General features: G+C 42.8%; 1 protein-coding gene across 2 annotated transcripts; it reads right to left on the bottom strand.

Annotated features, from left to right (window-relative positions):
• Positions 1-443: 443 nt before the first annotated feature.
• Positions 444-9,506, bottom strand: C3ar1 (complement C3a receptor 1). 2 transcript variants are annotated; one of them, XM_048444286.3, is made up of 2 exons: positions 9,296-9,506; positions 444-4,558 (listed from the first exon to the last, which is right to left on the bottom strand). In XM_048444286.3, the coding sequence occupies exon 2, from the start codon at positions 4,548-4,550 to the stop codon at positions 3,099-3,101; it is 1,452 nt and encodes a 483-aa protein (XP_048300243.3). In that variant the 5' UTR covers positions 4,551-4,558; positions 9,296-9,506; the 3' UTR covers positions 444-3,098. The 2 variants fall into 2 exon arrangements, with proteins under 2 accessions (XP_048300243.3, XP_085543206.2); XM_085687080.2 differs by lacking the exon at positions 9,296-9,506 and adding an exon at positions 7,681-7,776.
• Between the last annotated feature and the right edge of the window lie 2,485 nt (positions 9,507-11,991).

Below are 11,991 nucleotides of genomic sequence, written 5' to 3'. Positions count from 1 at the left end.
TCCAGTCTTCACATTATGCCAAGATTATTCACCCTCTGCCCTTTACAGTAACCCAGGACCTGACACCCGGACACTCAGAGTCTTAGGGGACCGGAAGCCTGGCCTTGCTGTCACAGCCGTCTGCTGCTTAGTTAGCCATTGTAGTCCAGGTCAAGTGTCACACCAAGAGCCTGCAGGTGGGGCCTAGTGGAATGGTTCAGTTGTTATGAGCACTCTCTGCTCTTGCAGAGGGCCAGGATTTGGTTCCCGGCACCCACATGATGCTTCACAGCCGCCTGTAACTCTAGCTCTAAGGGACCAGACACCTGTTGTAACCTCCATGGGCACCAGGCCTGCAGGTGGTACCCAGACACACATGCAGGCAAAACGCTCATACACATAGGATAAAATGTGTATTTTTATGGGCAGGATCTGTGAATGGGCAGGATCTGTGAGCCCCAGAGCCTTGTGGATAGAAGTGTTTATTCCTGTGGAATATATAAACTTACAGTTGTAGCCTAAGAATCTTCCCTTGACAACCGGACAAATGTTTTTACAAGACTAACATAACGTTCAGTTTCCTGCCTCTAGGTTAACGCATCCATCTTGGGTCAGCCTATTTGTGCAAACAAGCTTGAGTTTTCAGTGATTTAACATGTGAGAGTATACACATAAGAATAGAAATACCAGGGGCTGGAGAGATGGCTCAGCGGTTAAGAGCACTGGCTGCTCTTCCAGAGGACCCAGGCTCAACTCCCAGTCCCCACACAGCAGCTCACAACTGTCTGTAACTCCAGTTTCAGGGTACCCGACACCCTCATGCAGGCAAAACACCAATGTACATTTAAAAAAAAAGGAATAGAAGATGGTGGAAGTTGCTAATTTTTTAAAGTTAATTTAAAGGTTTAGTGTAGTGCTATGTATAATAGGTAAGATGTAGAACCTGGTGTCTGTTACCAGTTGAGTGGATGGTGCAATATGTTACATACATACAATGTCATTCCGCTGTAAAGATAAGCAAAATCCTGTTATTTTTAGCACAAAGGATGGAACTGGAGGACATTATGGGAAGAAGATGAAGTGTACACAGAAGTACCACCTAGTCTCATATAGGAGAGTCAAAATGTCAACCTGAGCAGGCTGGGGGAACACCTCAGTTGGTAGGATGCTTAATTATCATGCATGAAGCCCTGGTTTTGATTCGCAGCACCATATAAGACGTTATAGTGGTCCATGCCTTTCATCCTGCATGTGGAGGTGGAGGCAAGAAGATTGGAAGCTCAAAATTCTCTTGAGTTGCATAGCAATTTTGAGGCCAGCTGGGATTCTTGAGACCTTGTCTAAAAAAATCAAGTCAGCTAGAAAGTGGAATAACAGTGAGGTAGAGTCTGGGCTGGAAGCGTGAATGCTGTGTGCATGTATGGGTCATATGGGTCAGTCGCATGAATCTTCTATGGAGGGTTAATGTGTGTTAATATAAAAACGGAAAGGACAAGAAAAGTGGTGCTATTGAAATGCATTGAAAAGAAAATTGTGTAGTCAGCTGTGGGGGGATGTGTGTGTAACAAGAGACCTGTGAGTCTGGGGCTAGCCTGGGCTACACAGAGAGACCTTGGCTCAAAAGGAAACAAACCCAAACAATAAAAGTAAAAGAAAAACAGATGGTCATGAACAAACTAAAGTATAATACTCACTAATCAACACTGGGATGTTGGATGAAAATATGGAAACAACCATTTTTATCTTATCTACAAAAATCTGCGGTGTAAGTGCATGACTTAGGCACATCACGGTAAATGTCAGGATAAATAGCTACCATTCTTGCAAAGATGCTCTCTTGAGATAAGAGGGAGAGAGGTATTACTGGGCATTGGAGAAAGAGGCCTCCTACATTCCATCATTCACTAGTTCCTTTAAAGTTGGCTGCATATATTTATAATACCATGGTCCAGGAATTCCACAGGGAGTGTGCCTGGCACGTTTGGCACACGAGGTCCCTAGACTCGTGTTTCAAACCTTTCTGTGGTGTTGCCGTCAGAGTGCAGGGACCTGGGGGCGAGTTGAAGAATGCCAGTTCCACCTTTCGTGCATTCCTCCTTCCGTTAGACTTGGGTTTGGAAGGAGGAGAAAAGCATCTTTAGGAGACTGTTTTATTCTATGTGAGGCACTAAGTCTAATGTGGCAGACTAAGAAGGGGGCCAGGCAGGGTGCTGCATTCCCCATCCCCAGCAGGAGATGGCAAGACCCTGTATGGAAAACGTAAAGGGACTTCAGGAACTTAAGCAATGGGACATCGCCTTTAATCTCAGCACTCAGGGAAGCAGAAGCAGGCAGGTCTCTGAGTTCGAGGCCAGCCTGGTCTCCATAGTCCCAGGACAGCCAGGGTCACACAGTTTGTCTTGATAAACAAAACAAAGAAACAAAAAGAGAAAGATGATTCTATGAACAAGTGGGATGCGTAGGGAAGAGAGCGCTCCAAACCACAGCTTCCAGAGCACTGCACAATAGGAAAGTGTTCACACGTACCTATGCTCCTTTAGGGTACTCATGGGCACCTGGAATTATCCGAGGATGCTTCGAGTCGCAGACGTGGTGCTTTTCTATTCTGTTCCAGTCTCTTAACTCATCACTCTTTGCTTTTGTAGGCTTTTTCTTTTTTGTGTCTTATTTTCCCCCCACTAAAACCACCACCAACATCACCAGATATGCAATAAAGGACTATCTTTCACTCAGGACAATAAAAGCAGCCTTTCATGCAAACTAAGATGATTTAGATGATGCTAAAAAAAGATTAATACGGAAAACGGATTATTAAGTTATTGTCTCACACAACTTAGGGATAGGAGTAGACCATGCCAAATGATTATAAAACTTAACATTAATCAGAAGCAAGAGGGCCTGTTAAAACACTGGTCCCCATGGACCAGAGATTCTGAGTCAACAAGTCTGGGATGTGGCTTGAAAATTTGCATCTTTAATAAGTTTCCAAGTGATACTGATGTCAATAATCAGAGCCCTCTCTCTGAGAGCCACCAGACTGTCCAAAGTGTCCTGCTCACCGTGTCATCCCTTAGCAGTGTTCACCTGGGAACACCTGCTTAGGTTCCCACGCCACATCTTCACACATCTGTACTCAAATTGTTTCTTCTTGAAGAGGCTTTGTCCTGGGTACAGCTGGTAGAGTGTGTGAGCTCTTCACTAAAGGCCGCCTCCAGAACGCCCTTTATGGACTGTTTTGCTTTCTTCCTAAAGTCCTTCCCCAAAAGGGCATAAAGGAAAGGGTTGAAGCAACTATTGGCAGATGCTAAAGCGATGGCAATGTGGTCCCAGGATAACGCGGCTTCCATCAAAGGAGCTTCTGGGTCAGCAATCAGCAATAGAACTCCAACAATATGGTATGGAGTCCAGCAGACAAAAAAGACAGTCACCACCACGAGGGCCACCCGAAAGGTTTTGCTCCGAGACTTGGTGAAGTTGGATTTTCGCATTCGAAAGACAATGAAGCTGTAACAAGCTACCATGATGAAAAGGGGCACCAGAAAGCCCACCACCAGCCTTGTGACGGTTATTGCCACCAGAGGTGTTGGCTTGTGATTGCTGTGCGTGAACTGAGTGAAATGATCATCCTGGAAATCCTGTGACTGCTCAGGGTGGTGTACGTCGCTGCTAGAAGCAGTAGTGGAAAGCCCTGTAAGAGCAGAGAGAAAATCACTGGCGTTGTGTGTGTTGGTTCTGTGATCTTCCACAGGAAGCCCACTGGGGACGGTGGGTGTGAGCGCACGGGGCTGGTTTGCACTGGTGTGGCCTTGTTCACTAGGCAGTCTTGCTGAATCTAGAGGGAATGGATCTTCAGAAGATCTTTGGAATATTTGTGGCTGGAGGTCAGTGACAGCTGTATGACGGTCATCACTTTTTTGGAAAGACGAAGGCTCTGATCTGTCATCCATTTGTCCTATTCGCTGAGCAGTGGCGTAGTCAGTATTGCTTTCTGGTAGATCTATATTATACATGTAGTCCCAATAATCAAAATTCTCGTGGGAATCAAAATTATAGACACACATGGTGTGATTGTCTATAGTGAGTAGATCGCGGTATATAAATACTGGTACACACATCACAAAGGCCACCGCCCAAACGCATCCACAGACGGTGAAGGCTGTTCTCACATTTCGATGATTCTGACACCAGATTGGCTTGTGTACCATCAGACAGCGGTCCAGGCTAATGGCCGTAAGCAGGAAGACACTGGCAACCATGTTGAGGATGATGATGGATGGGATAAGTTTGCATAGGAACAAGCCATAGGGCCAGTAGCCTCGGAGAATCAGGTTAGCCAGGGAGAAGGGCAAGGAGAGGCAGCAGAGGAAATCGGCCAGCGTGAGATGGAGAAACCAAACCGTGTTCACGGTCCGCTTCATCTTTAGGCCAGCCACCCACAGCACCAGCCCGTTGCCTGGCAGCCCTAGTAGACAAGTGAGGCAGAGAATGACCATGGAGAGGATCTCTTGGGCTTTAAACGGAGGCGGTACGTGTGGGTCAGTTGAATTAGTGTCAGCAGAGAAAGACTCCATTGCTAAATCTGCAAAAAAAAGATGAAGAAAATGTTAAAGCTTATAGTAACTTTGTTAAAATAAATATTCTTAGGAGGCCTTATGTGGTGATACACGCCCCCTCGATGGCAGAGGCTCTCAGTAGTCTGGTTTGCATTCCTTCACCAAAATAGGCACTCAACAGCATTCTCTGATAGGCAATTTAAAATCTATGAGATTGATTTAAATGCATATCAAAAAGATAACTTCATTTGGAAGGTTCACATCAGCTAAAAATCCCCCCCTTTGTTCTTTGTTGTTTTGATCCCACTGCTGCAGTTCAAGCCTAGGGCCTGCACACTCTGGGTAGCGCGCGCTCCTGAGCTGCAGCCTCACCCCTGGGCAGGCAGCGCCTGCTCCTGAGCTGCAGCCTCACCCCTGGGCAGGCAGCGCCCGCTCCTGAGCTGCAGCCTCACCCCTTGACTTCCTGGCACTTGGACTCCATGTTGCCCAAACTGACTGACTTCCCCAACTGACCGTGTTGTAAACTGACTGGAACCCATGGTCCTCCTGCCTCTGACATCTGAGTTCTGCTGTGACAGGAATCGCTACCAAGCTCTGTTGTGATAATGTTCTGTTCCTCATTTCCACAGCTGTGGAGGCCCAAAAATGTGAGCCTATTTCCACCTTGTCTGAAGGTTAGAGAGTTTGAAGTTGCTCAATGGTTAACAGCAATCAGGGTACATCCTGAGTCAGGATGTGGTTACTTGGTTCTTTTGACATAAGATGGCCCATACAGCTAGATCCACTCCACGCTGACCAATGGTCAGGAAATTCAAGCACACTGCTCCTTCTTTTGAAACAGGAGGTTTGACCGTGGGAGCGGCTGCCTTCAGGATACTTGGTCTAGGATGGGTTCACTGCCTAAACAACAGAATGATAATGACTTGATATCTCAAAGTATTGAAGCAAGTGATGGTTCTAGTTTATATCATGTTAAAGCAGGCCCTTGTCTTCTTCCCCCTGTGTGATTGGGGTACAAATGTGTATGGAAAATTAGACTCGAGGATTTTCAGTATTCACTGGAACTCCCTCCTTCCCTCCTGGTACTATTCTATGGTTTTTCTGTTTTATTATTTTCACACGTGTCTTCATATTCTTTACTAATATTACTAAATCCCAAACCCCTACCCTGGCAAGAGGTGATTTTGTTGAGACTGGTTCCCGACACACAGCTTCTGTCTTCACTCAGTGCATAGTGATATTTCATTTGTATTTTAATAAATAAAACTTGCCTGAAGATCAGAATACAAAATAGCCACACTAGTCAGCCATACAGCCAGGCAGTGGTGACACACACTTTTAATACCAGCAGCCACACTAGGCAGCCATATAGCCAGGCAGTGGTGGCACACACCTTTAATCCTGATAGTCATACTAGGCAGCCATAGAAACTGAGCAGTGGTGGTGCATGCCTTTAATCTCAGCACCAGAGAGGAATATAAGGTAGGATGAGACAGGAACTAGCTCTCTTTCAGTCTGAAGATTTCATAGAGGTAAGGGCTCTCTAGTGGCTTGGCTGCTTTGCTTCTCTGATCTTCAGGTTGAACCCCAACATCTGTCTCTATATTTTTATTATTTGTGCTACATCAGTGTCCACTACTAAAACTGAACAGATGTTTAAATGAGCAAATAAACAAAAACTTCTAGGTGGACTCTCTGTAATCTGAAGTCATCAAAGAACTTCAGAAACCTTCCCCACACTGACAACAGCATATGAAAATTAAACTCTGCATATTGGGGACTGGAGAGATGGCTCAGAGATTAAGAGCACTGCCTGCTTTTCCAAAGATCATGACTTCAATTCCCAGCAACCACATGGTGGCTCACAACCATCTATAATGATACCTGGTGCTCTTTTCTGGCCTGCAGGCATACATGCACCAGAACACTATATACATAATAAATAAACCTAAAAAACTTTGCATACTGTCATTTCATTTATTTAGTACACACACACACACACACACACACGCACACACACACGTGCATGCATACATGCGTAGAGGTCAGAGAACAACCTTGGGGGCTCAGTTTTAGCATACTCCAGCTAGCTTATACTCAAGCTTCCTTATATCTGTCTTTTCGTGCATATATAAATTTTAAAATCAAGGCATACATGTAGACAGAACACTGTATACATCATAAATAAATCTTTAAAATAATTTTTTTAAAGCAAAATTTAATAAAATTCAATTATATCATACATATTTAAAAACCAATGTTGATGAAATACACATTTAGTATAAAATTTGCCATCTTAATTGACTACTTCAAATAATGCAATTCAGCAGTACCTTAGTTTCTTTGCGACTAATTTCCAGAATGTTTTCATTTAATAAAAACCAGATTTCTCTACTCATTAAACAACTTTTGCCAGGTGTAGTAGTGCACGCGTTTAATCCCAGCACTCAGGAGGCTGAGGCAGACAGATTTCTGTGAGTTCGAGGCCAGCCTGGTCTACAAGAGCTAGTTCCAGGACAGGCTCCAAATCCACAGAGTAACCCTGCCTCAAAACAAAATAATAAAAAACAAACAAACAAACAAAAAAACCCAAAAAACAAAACCCCCCAAAACACAAAACTTAACTGTCTTCGTCATGGTTTGTGTTTATTTTGTTTTCTGTTCCTATTGCTCTGCTAAGATTGCATGGAGAACTCAAACTCAAACCAATTTTTCTATCTTCCGCAATGCAGTCCTTAGCTGTCTCTACTCCTGGTCTGTGACGCCCTCCCAGTCAATGCCATTTCATTTTCCTAAATGGAGGCTAATGATTTCTGTTTAGAATTATATCCCTTGTATGGTTTTTTTCCTTTCTCTACACTGAATTTTTAACCGTTAAAATACTTACTCCTCAGGGCTAACCTCTATGCGTTTTATCTGAAATATTCTCTTATAATCTCTTGAAGATTCTTCTATCTCTTCCTTGCTAGCATGAGTGTGTGGTTGAATCTTTTCTGATATGCTCTATGAGGTGGCATATTTTATCTTGTGCTGTAATCGTGACCCTAAACTGTGTGATGACCTTGATAAGACCTATTTATAAATGTCTGTTCGCCTGACTGTATAGCCCAGGCTGGCCACCAGCTGGAGAACTTCTGCTTTAACCTACCAGGCGTTGGACTCCCAAGGCATGTACCACCATGACCAGGAGATTGCTTGCTTTCCAGGTTTCAACTTGTTCGCTTTCAACTGCATTTCAAATTTCAGTTCTGAGCCTTTTCATTTTTACCTAGACAGCTTTCTTAATTCCTATATTATCACTTTTTATTTCTGTTTTGTTTCTAAGTTCCCAATTATTACTGGATGTAATAGCACTTTACTTTTTTTTTTAAAAGCGGAAGTTCAGATATTTGGAAATATTCTGCTGAGCTTGACAAAGTTTGCCACAAAGTCTTACCCGATAAGCAGAAGTTAAAATAATGAGTCAACAAAATGCAAAAAGGAGAAATGATTCCCATCTTCCTATCTGTCTTTTTCTACTCAGATCCCCAAATCCCACTAGTCCCTAATGTGAACGGCAAGAGAGCTGATCTATTGTCCCCTCCCAACGTTAATGCACAGATTCATAAGATACCGAGAGGAAAGCAGTCAAAGATTGCCAGGGACAAACGAGCACACAGAAATCATGCCTCTTCACTTTGCAGTTTTTGATGCTGAAACTCAGGGGACTGTGTGGCCCTCACAGGGTCACAGCAGGAAAGAGTCACAGGTGCTCGCTCCATCCAATAACTACAGGCCAATGTTCTTTTTACCGCAAGGATCACATCGCTGAGAAACTGCGGTCTTGATAAGAAAGTGGGCGGTGCAACTGAAAGAACAGACGTGAAAAGAGCAAGGTCCCGATCTGAGCAAGGTCCTAGATCTGTGAGCTATCGTTTAAATATCACAAGTTATCTGCTTTGAAAGTGTATGCAAGTCAGGCCTTAAAAAGACATCACTGCAAGATCACAGTTCATATTTACACAAAACCCTCCCGAAACAAAAACACCTTCTATATGTAAGATTATTAGTTATTTTTTAAGACTTTAGTATTGAGCTAGCCAGTAGTAATTAAAAAGATCTCTAAAATCCTGAACCTGAAATTTACCTATGATGAGTAAAGAAAAGCAGATTCCCAAATCAAATACTAATTATGGGATGATAGGACCAGCAGCACCAGGGAAGGGCTCAAAGAACTGAAGAGAAATTTAGCAGAGAGAGAGAACGGGAATCCTCATACAGGTATATCCATATGCATATCCATATACGTGATGTGTGGACCTGTGGACAGTGGTTGGAGAAGCAAGACTAATGGGAACAGAGTCAGAGACCAGAAGAAACAGTCATTTTATGAAAGGAAGCGAATGACATAAATATCCATTATTTTCAGAATGAAAATATTAAAAGCAAAGATAAACAGAAGGAATAGGATTTAGAAAAAGAAAGTAGACATAGGGATAAGACAGGAGAAATAAAACCTAGGGCAAGAGTTGGGTATGATGGTGCTCATCTTTAATCCCAGCACTCAGGAGGCAGAGATAGGATCTACATCTCCGTGAGTTTAAGTCTAGTCTAGTCTGTGTAGTGAGTTCCGGATCACCAAGACTACACGGTTAAGACTCCCTAAAAATAAAAATCTTAGGACAAGAAAGAAACAGAAGATAATGAACTTGGAACCACTGTACATAAGTAGTATAGCAGGCTGAACAAAGCCCAAGGTATCAGGGTCATCTAGGTTTTCTTACCAAACACACGGAGATGGAATCAGAGGGCTCCAGTGCTGATCTGCTGGTCACCAACAACTCCTGTCTGGTCCCCACACTTGACTGAATGAGGTCATGAAGTACATCGGGCAAGTTGCTGAGCACTTTCTTTCCCCACGGTAGAGGGAACTCAGGATCAGATAGACTGCTATCTGACTTCACAGGAAGGGCCTGTCTGAGTCACGTCTTAAACTTAGGCGCTTTAGATAAGAAAAGCAGAAGGACAGAAGCGGGGAGTGGAATGCAGGCAGTCTCTGCAGGAGCCTGGCATCCTCGCTTCTCCATGCGAGGCTGGAGGCGAGAAATTTCCAGGCAGGCCTGCCTGGGCTACGAAGTGAGGTGTTTTTATTTATTTTTATTTTTTTCCTTTTAAATTTGTTTTATTTTATTCTTATGTATGTGTGTGCCATATGTGTATGGGTGCTCACAGAAGCCAGAAGAGGATGCTAGATCCCTTGGAACTGGAGTCTCATGTGCATGCTGGGAACTGAGGGTCCTCTGCCAGAGTAAAAAAGTGTTTTTAACCACTGAGCCATCTCTCCAGTCCCACAGAGTGAGGGGTTTAAAAGATTTATTTATTTGTTTTATGTGTAAGAGTTTTGTCTTCATGTATGTGTGTGTGCGTGCATATATATATAATGTTATAATACACACACACACACACACACACACACACACACACACACACACACTGCAAGCCTTGTACCCATGGAGGCCAGAAGAGGATATCAGATCCCCTGGAATTGGAGTGATGATGTGAGTAACCCCATGGGTGCTGGGAACTGAAGTCTTAACTACTGAGTCAAAGTTATCAAGGCCTTATCTCAAAATAAAAAGGAATTAAAGGTCTAGTAATGTAGAAGAACAGTGACCACTTGTCTAGTATGTTTCAGGCCCCTGTGTTTAATCCCCAGCACAGGAACAAAAAGTATGTATGTGGGTGGTGGTGGGGAATGAAAGTTGCTATGATCAAGATACATTGCATACATATGCATTTGTTAAAGAACAAGTAAGAACTCATTTAACAAAAAAAGATGTCTGAGTTGGATGGGTGGGTTGACAAGAAATGCTGTAAAAATGCATTTAATTAATCTCAAATAGTATCTCTTTAATGTTTGATATGTGGGTAATAAACTAGGCTATACCAGAATCAGAATGAATTAAACTGTATTCTAATCTCTGCAGATTTACACACACACACACACACACACACACACACACACACACACACACACCCCTGTAATACAAGCAGACTTTGCATACAAGTAGAAATAACATGGAATGCAATGGGTGTGGATATATTCATGGGGGTGGGGCAGTCTGGGAAAAGTGAGGCCTAAACAAGCCCTAAATGATTACAGGGCTTGAGTGCACAGGCAGGTGACAGGTGCTGAGAATGAAGAAGCTGTGCCGGAGGCAAGGGTAAGTGAGAACACAGCCTGCTCCAGTGGCCTAGCCTGCAGGCACCAGGCTGTTTTCACCAGGTGAAGGCAAAGTCACAAGAACATTCCTGTTGCAAAGAATCCTTTCCCATCCATCCGGCATGGTGGCCCACATCTGTAAAGCAGGCACTTGGGATGTCAGGCACTTGGGATGCTGAGGCAGGAGGATCACACGTTCCAGGTAGCATGAGCTACAAAGTGAGATACCTACTCAGACAGGTAGATGAAGACTTCCCCCTATCATTCTCGTATATGCAACTGAAGCTGATTTTGGTTCTCTATAGGGAACGACATAGAATGTATTTCAATACAGATAGTCTTCTGTGACAAAAGCTCCAGTAAACACCGATCGATTTATTCACACAACAACTTTGCTCCATTCTTTGTTTGCTATCAAATAGTCTGGGATGACTGAGTCAGAAAATCTTTAAAAAAAAAGAGGCGAGAGTTGTATAATATCCTTTAAATTATTTCTACTATTTTTTATCTACTTAAAATAGTATGGACATATAAAAATAAGTTGAGATAATACGAAAGTATAAAGAAAAAGGATGAAAATATGAAAGATTTTATTTCCTACTCTGCTTCTAGAATAGCCACTTTTAATAAGTTAGTGTTCAATTCTTTTTTTCTTAAATGCAACATATATAATAAATATTATATATGTATACACATTAGTTTTTTGAAACAGGGTTTCTCTGTATTGCCTTGGCTGTGAAGACCAAGCTAGTCTCAAACTCGCAGAGATCCATCTACTTCTGCCTCCTGAGTGCTGGGATTAAAGGCATGTGCCACCACTGCCTGGCACAAATACTTTTTTTTTTTGAATTTGTTTTTCAAAAAGACAGTGTTTCTCTGTAGCTTTGGAGACTGTCCTGGAACTAGCTCTTGTAGACCAGGCTGACCTCAAACTCACAGAGATTCACCTGCCTCTGCCTCGCAAGTGCTGGGATTAGAGGCGTGTTCCACCACCGCCTAACACAAATACATTTTTTTAAAAGTAGTTTTGAACAAGATGTAACATAATTGCTGTGTGATTTTATGGCTTGACCTTCCACTGAACAGAGTTTGTTTTTATGCCCATATACAATGTACACAGTTTCATTACATATTTTTTTTTGTGTGTATATTTTTCTCCCTCAGTATCTGAAAACATTAAATAATGAAGGTATTCAGAAGGCATACAAAAATAGTATTGTAATATGTTGGATATTCATACATGTACATATATATTCA

The sequence above is a fragment of the Myodes glareolus genome, chromosome 3 (genome assembly GCF_982192425.1).
Source record: "Myodes glareolus chromosome 3, mMyoGla1.1, whole genome shotgun sequence".
NCBI lineage: Eukaryota > Metazoa > Chordata > Mammalia > Rodentia > Cricetidae > Myodes > Myodes glareolus.
This window is presented reverse-complemented; position numbering and strand designations above follow the sequence as displayed.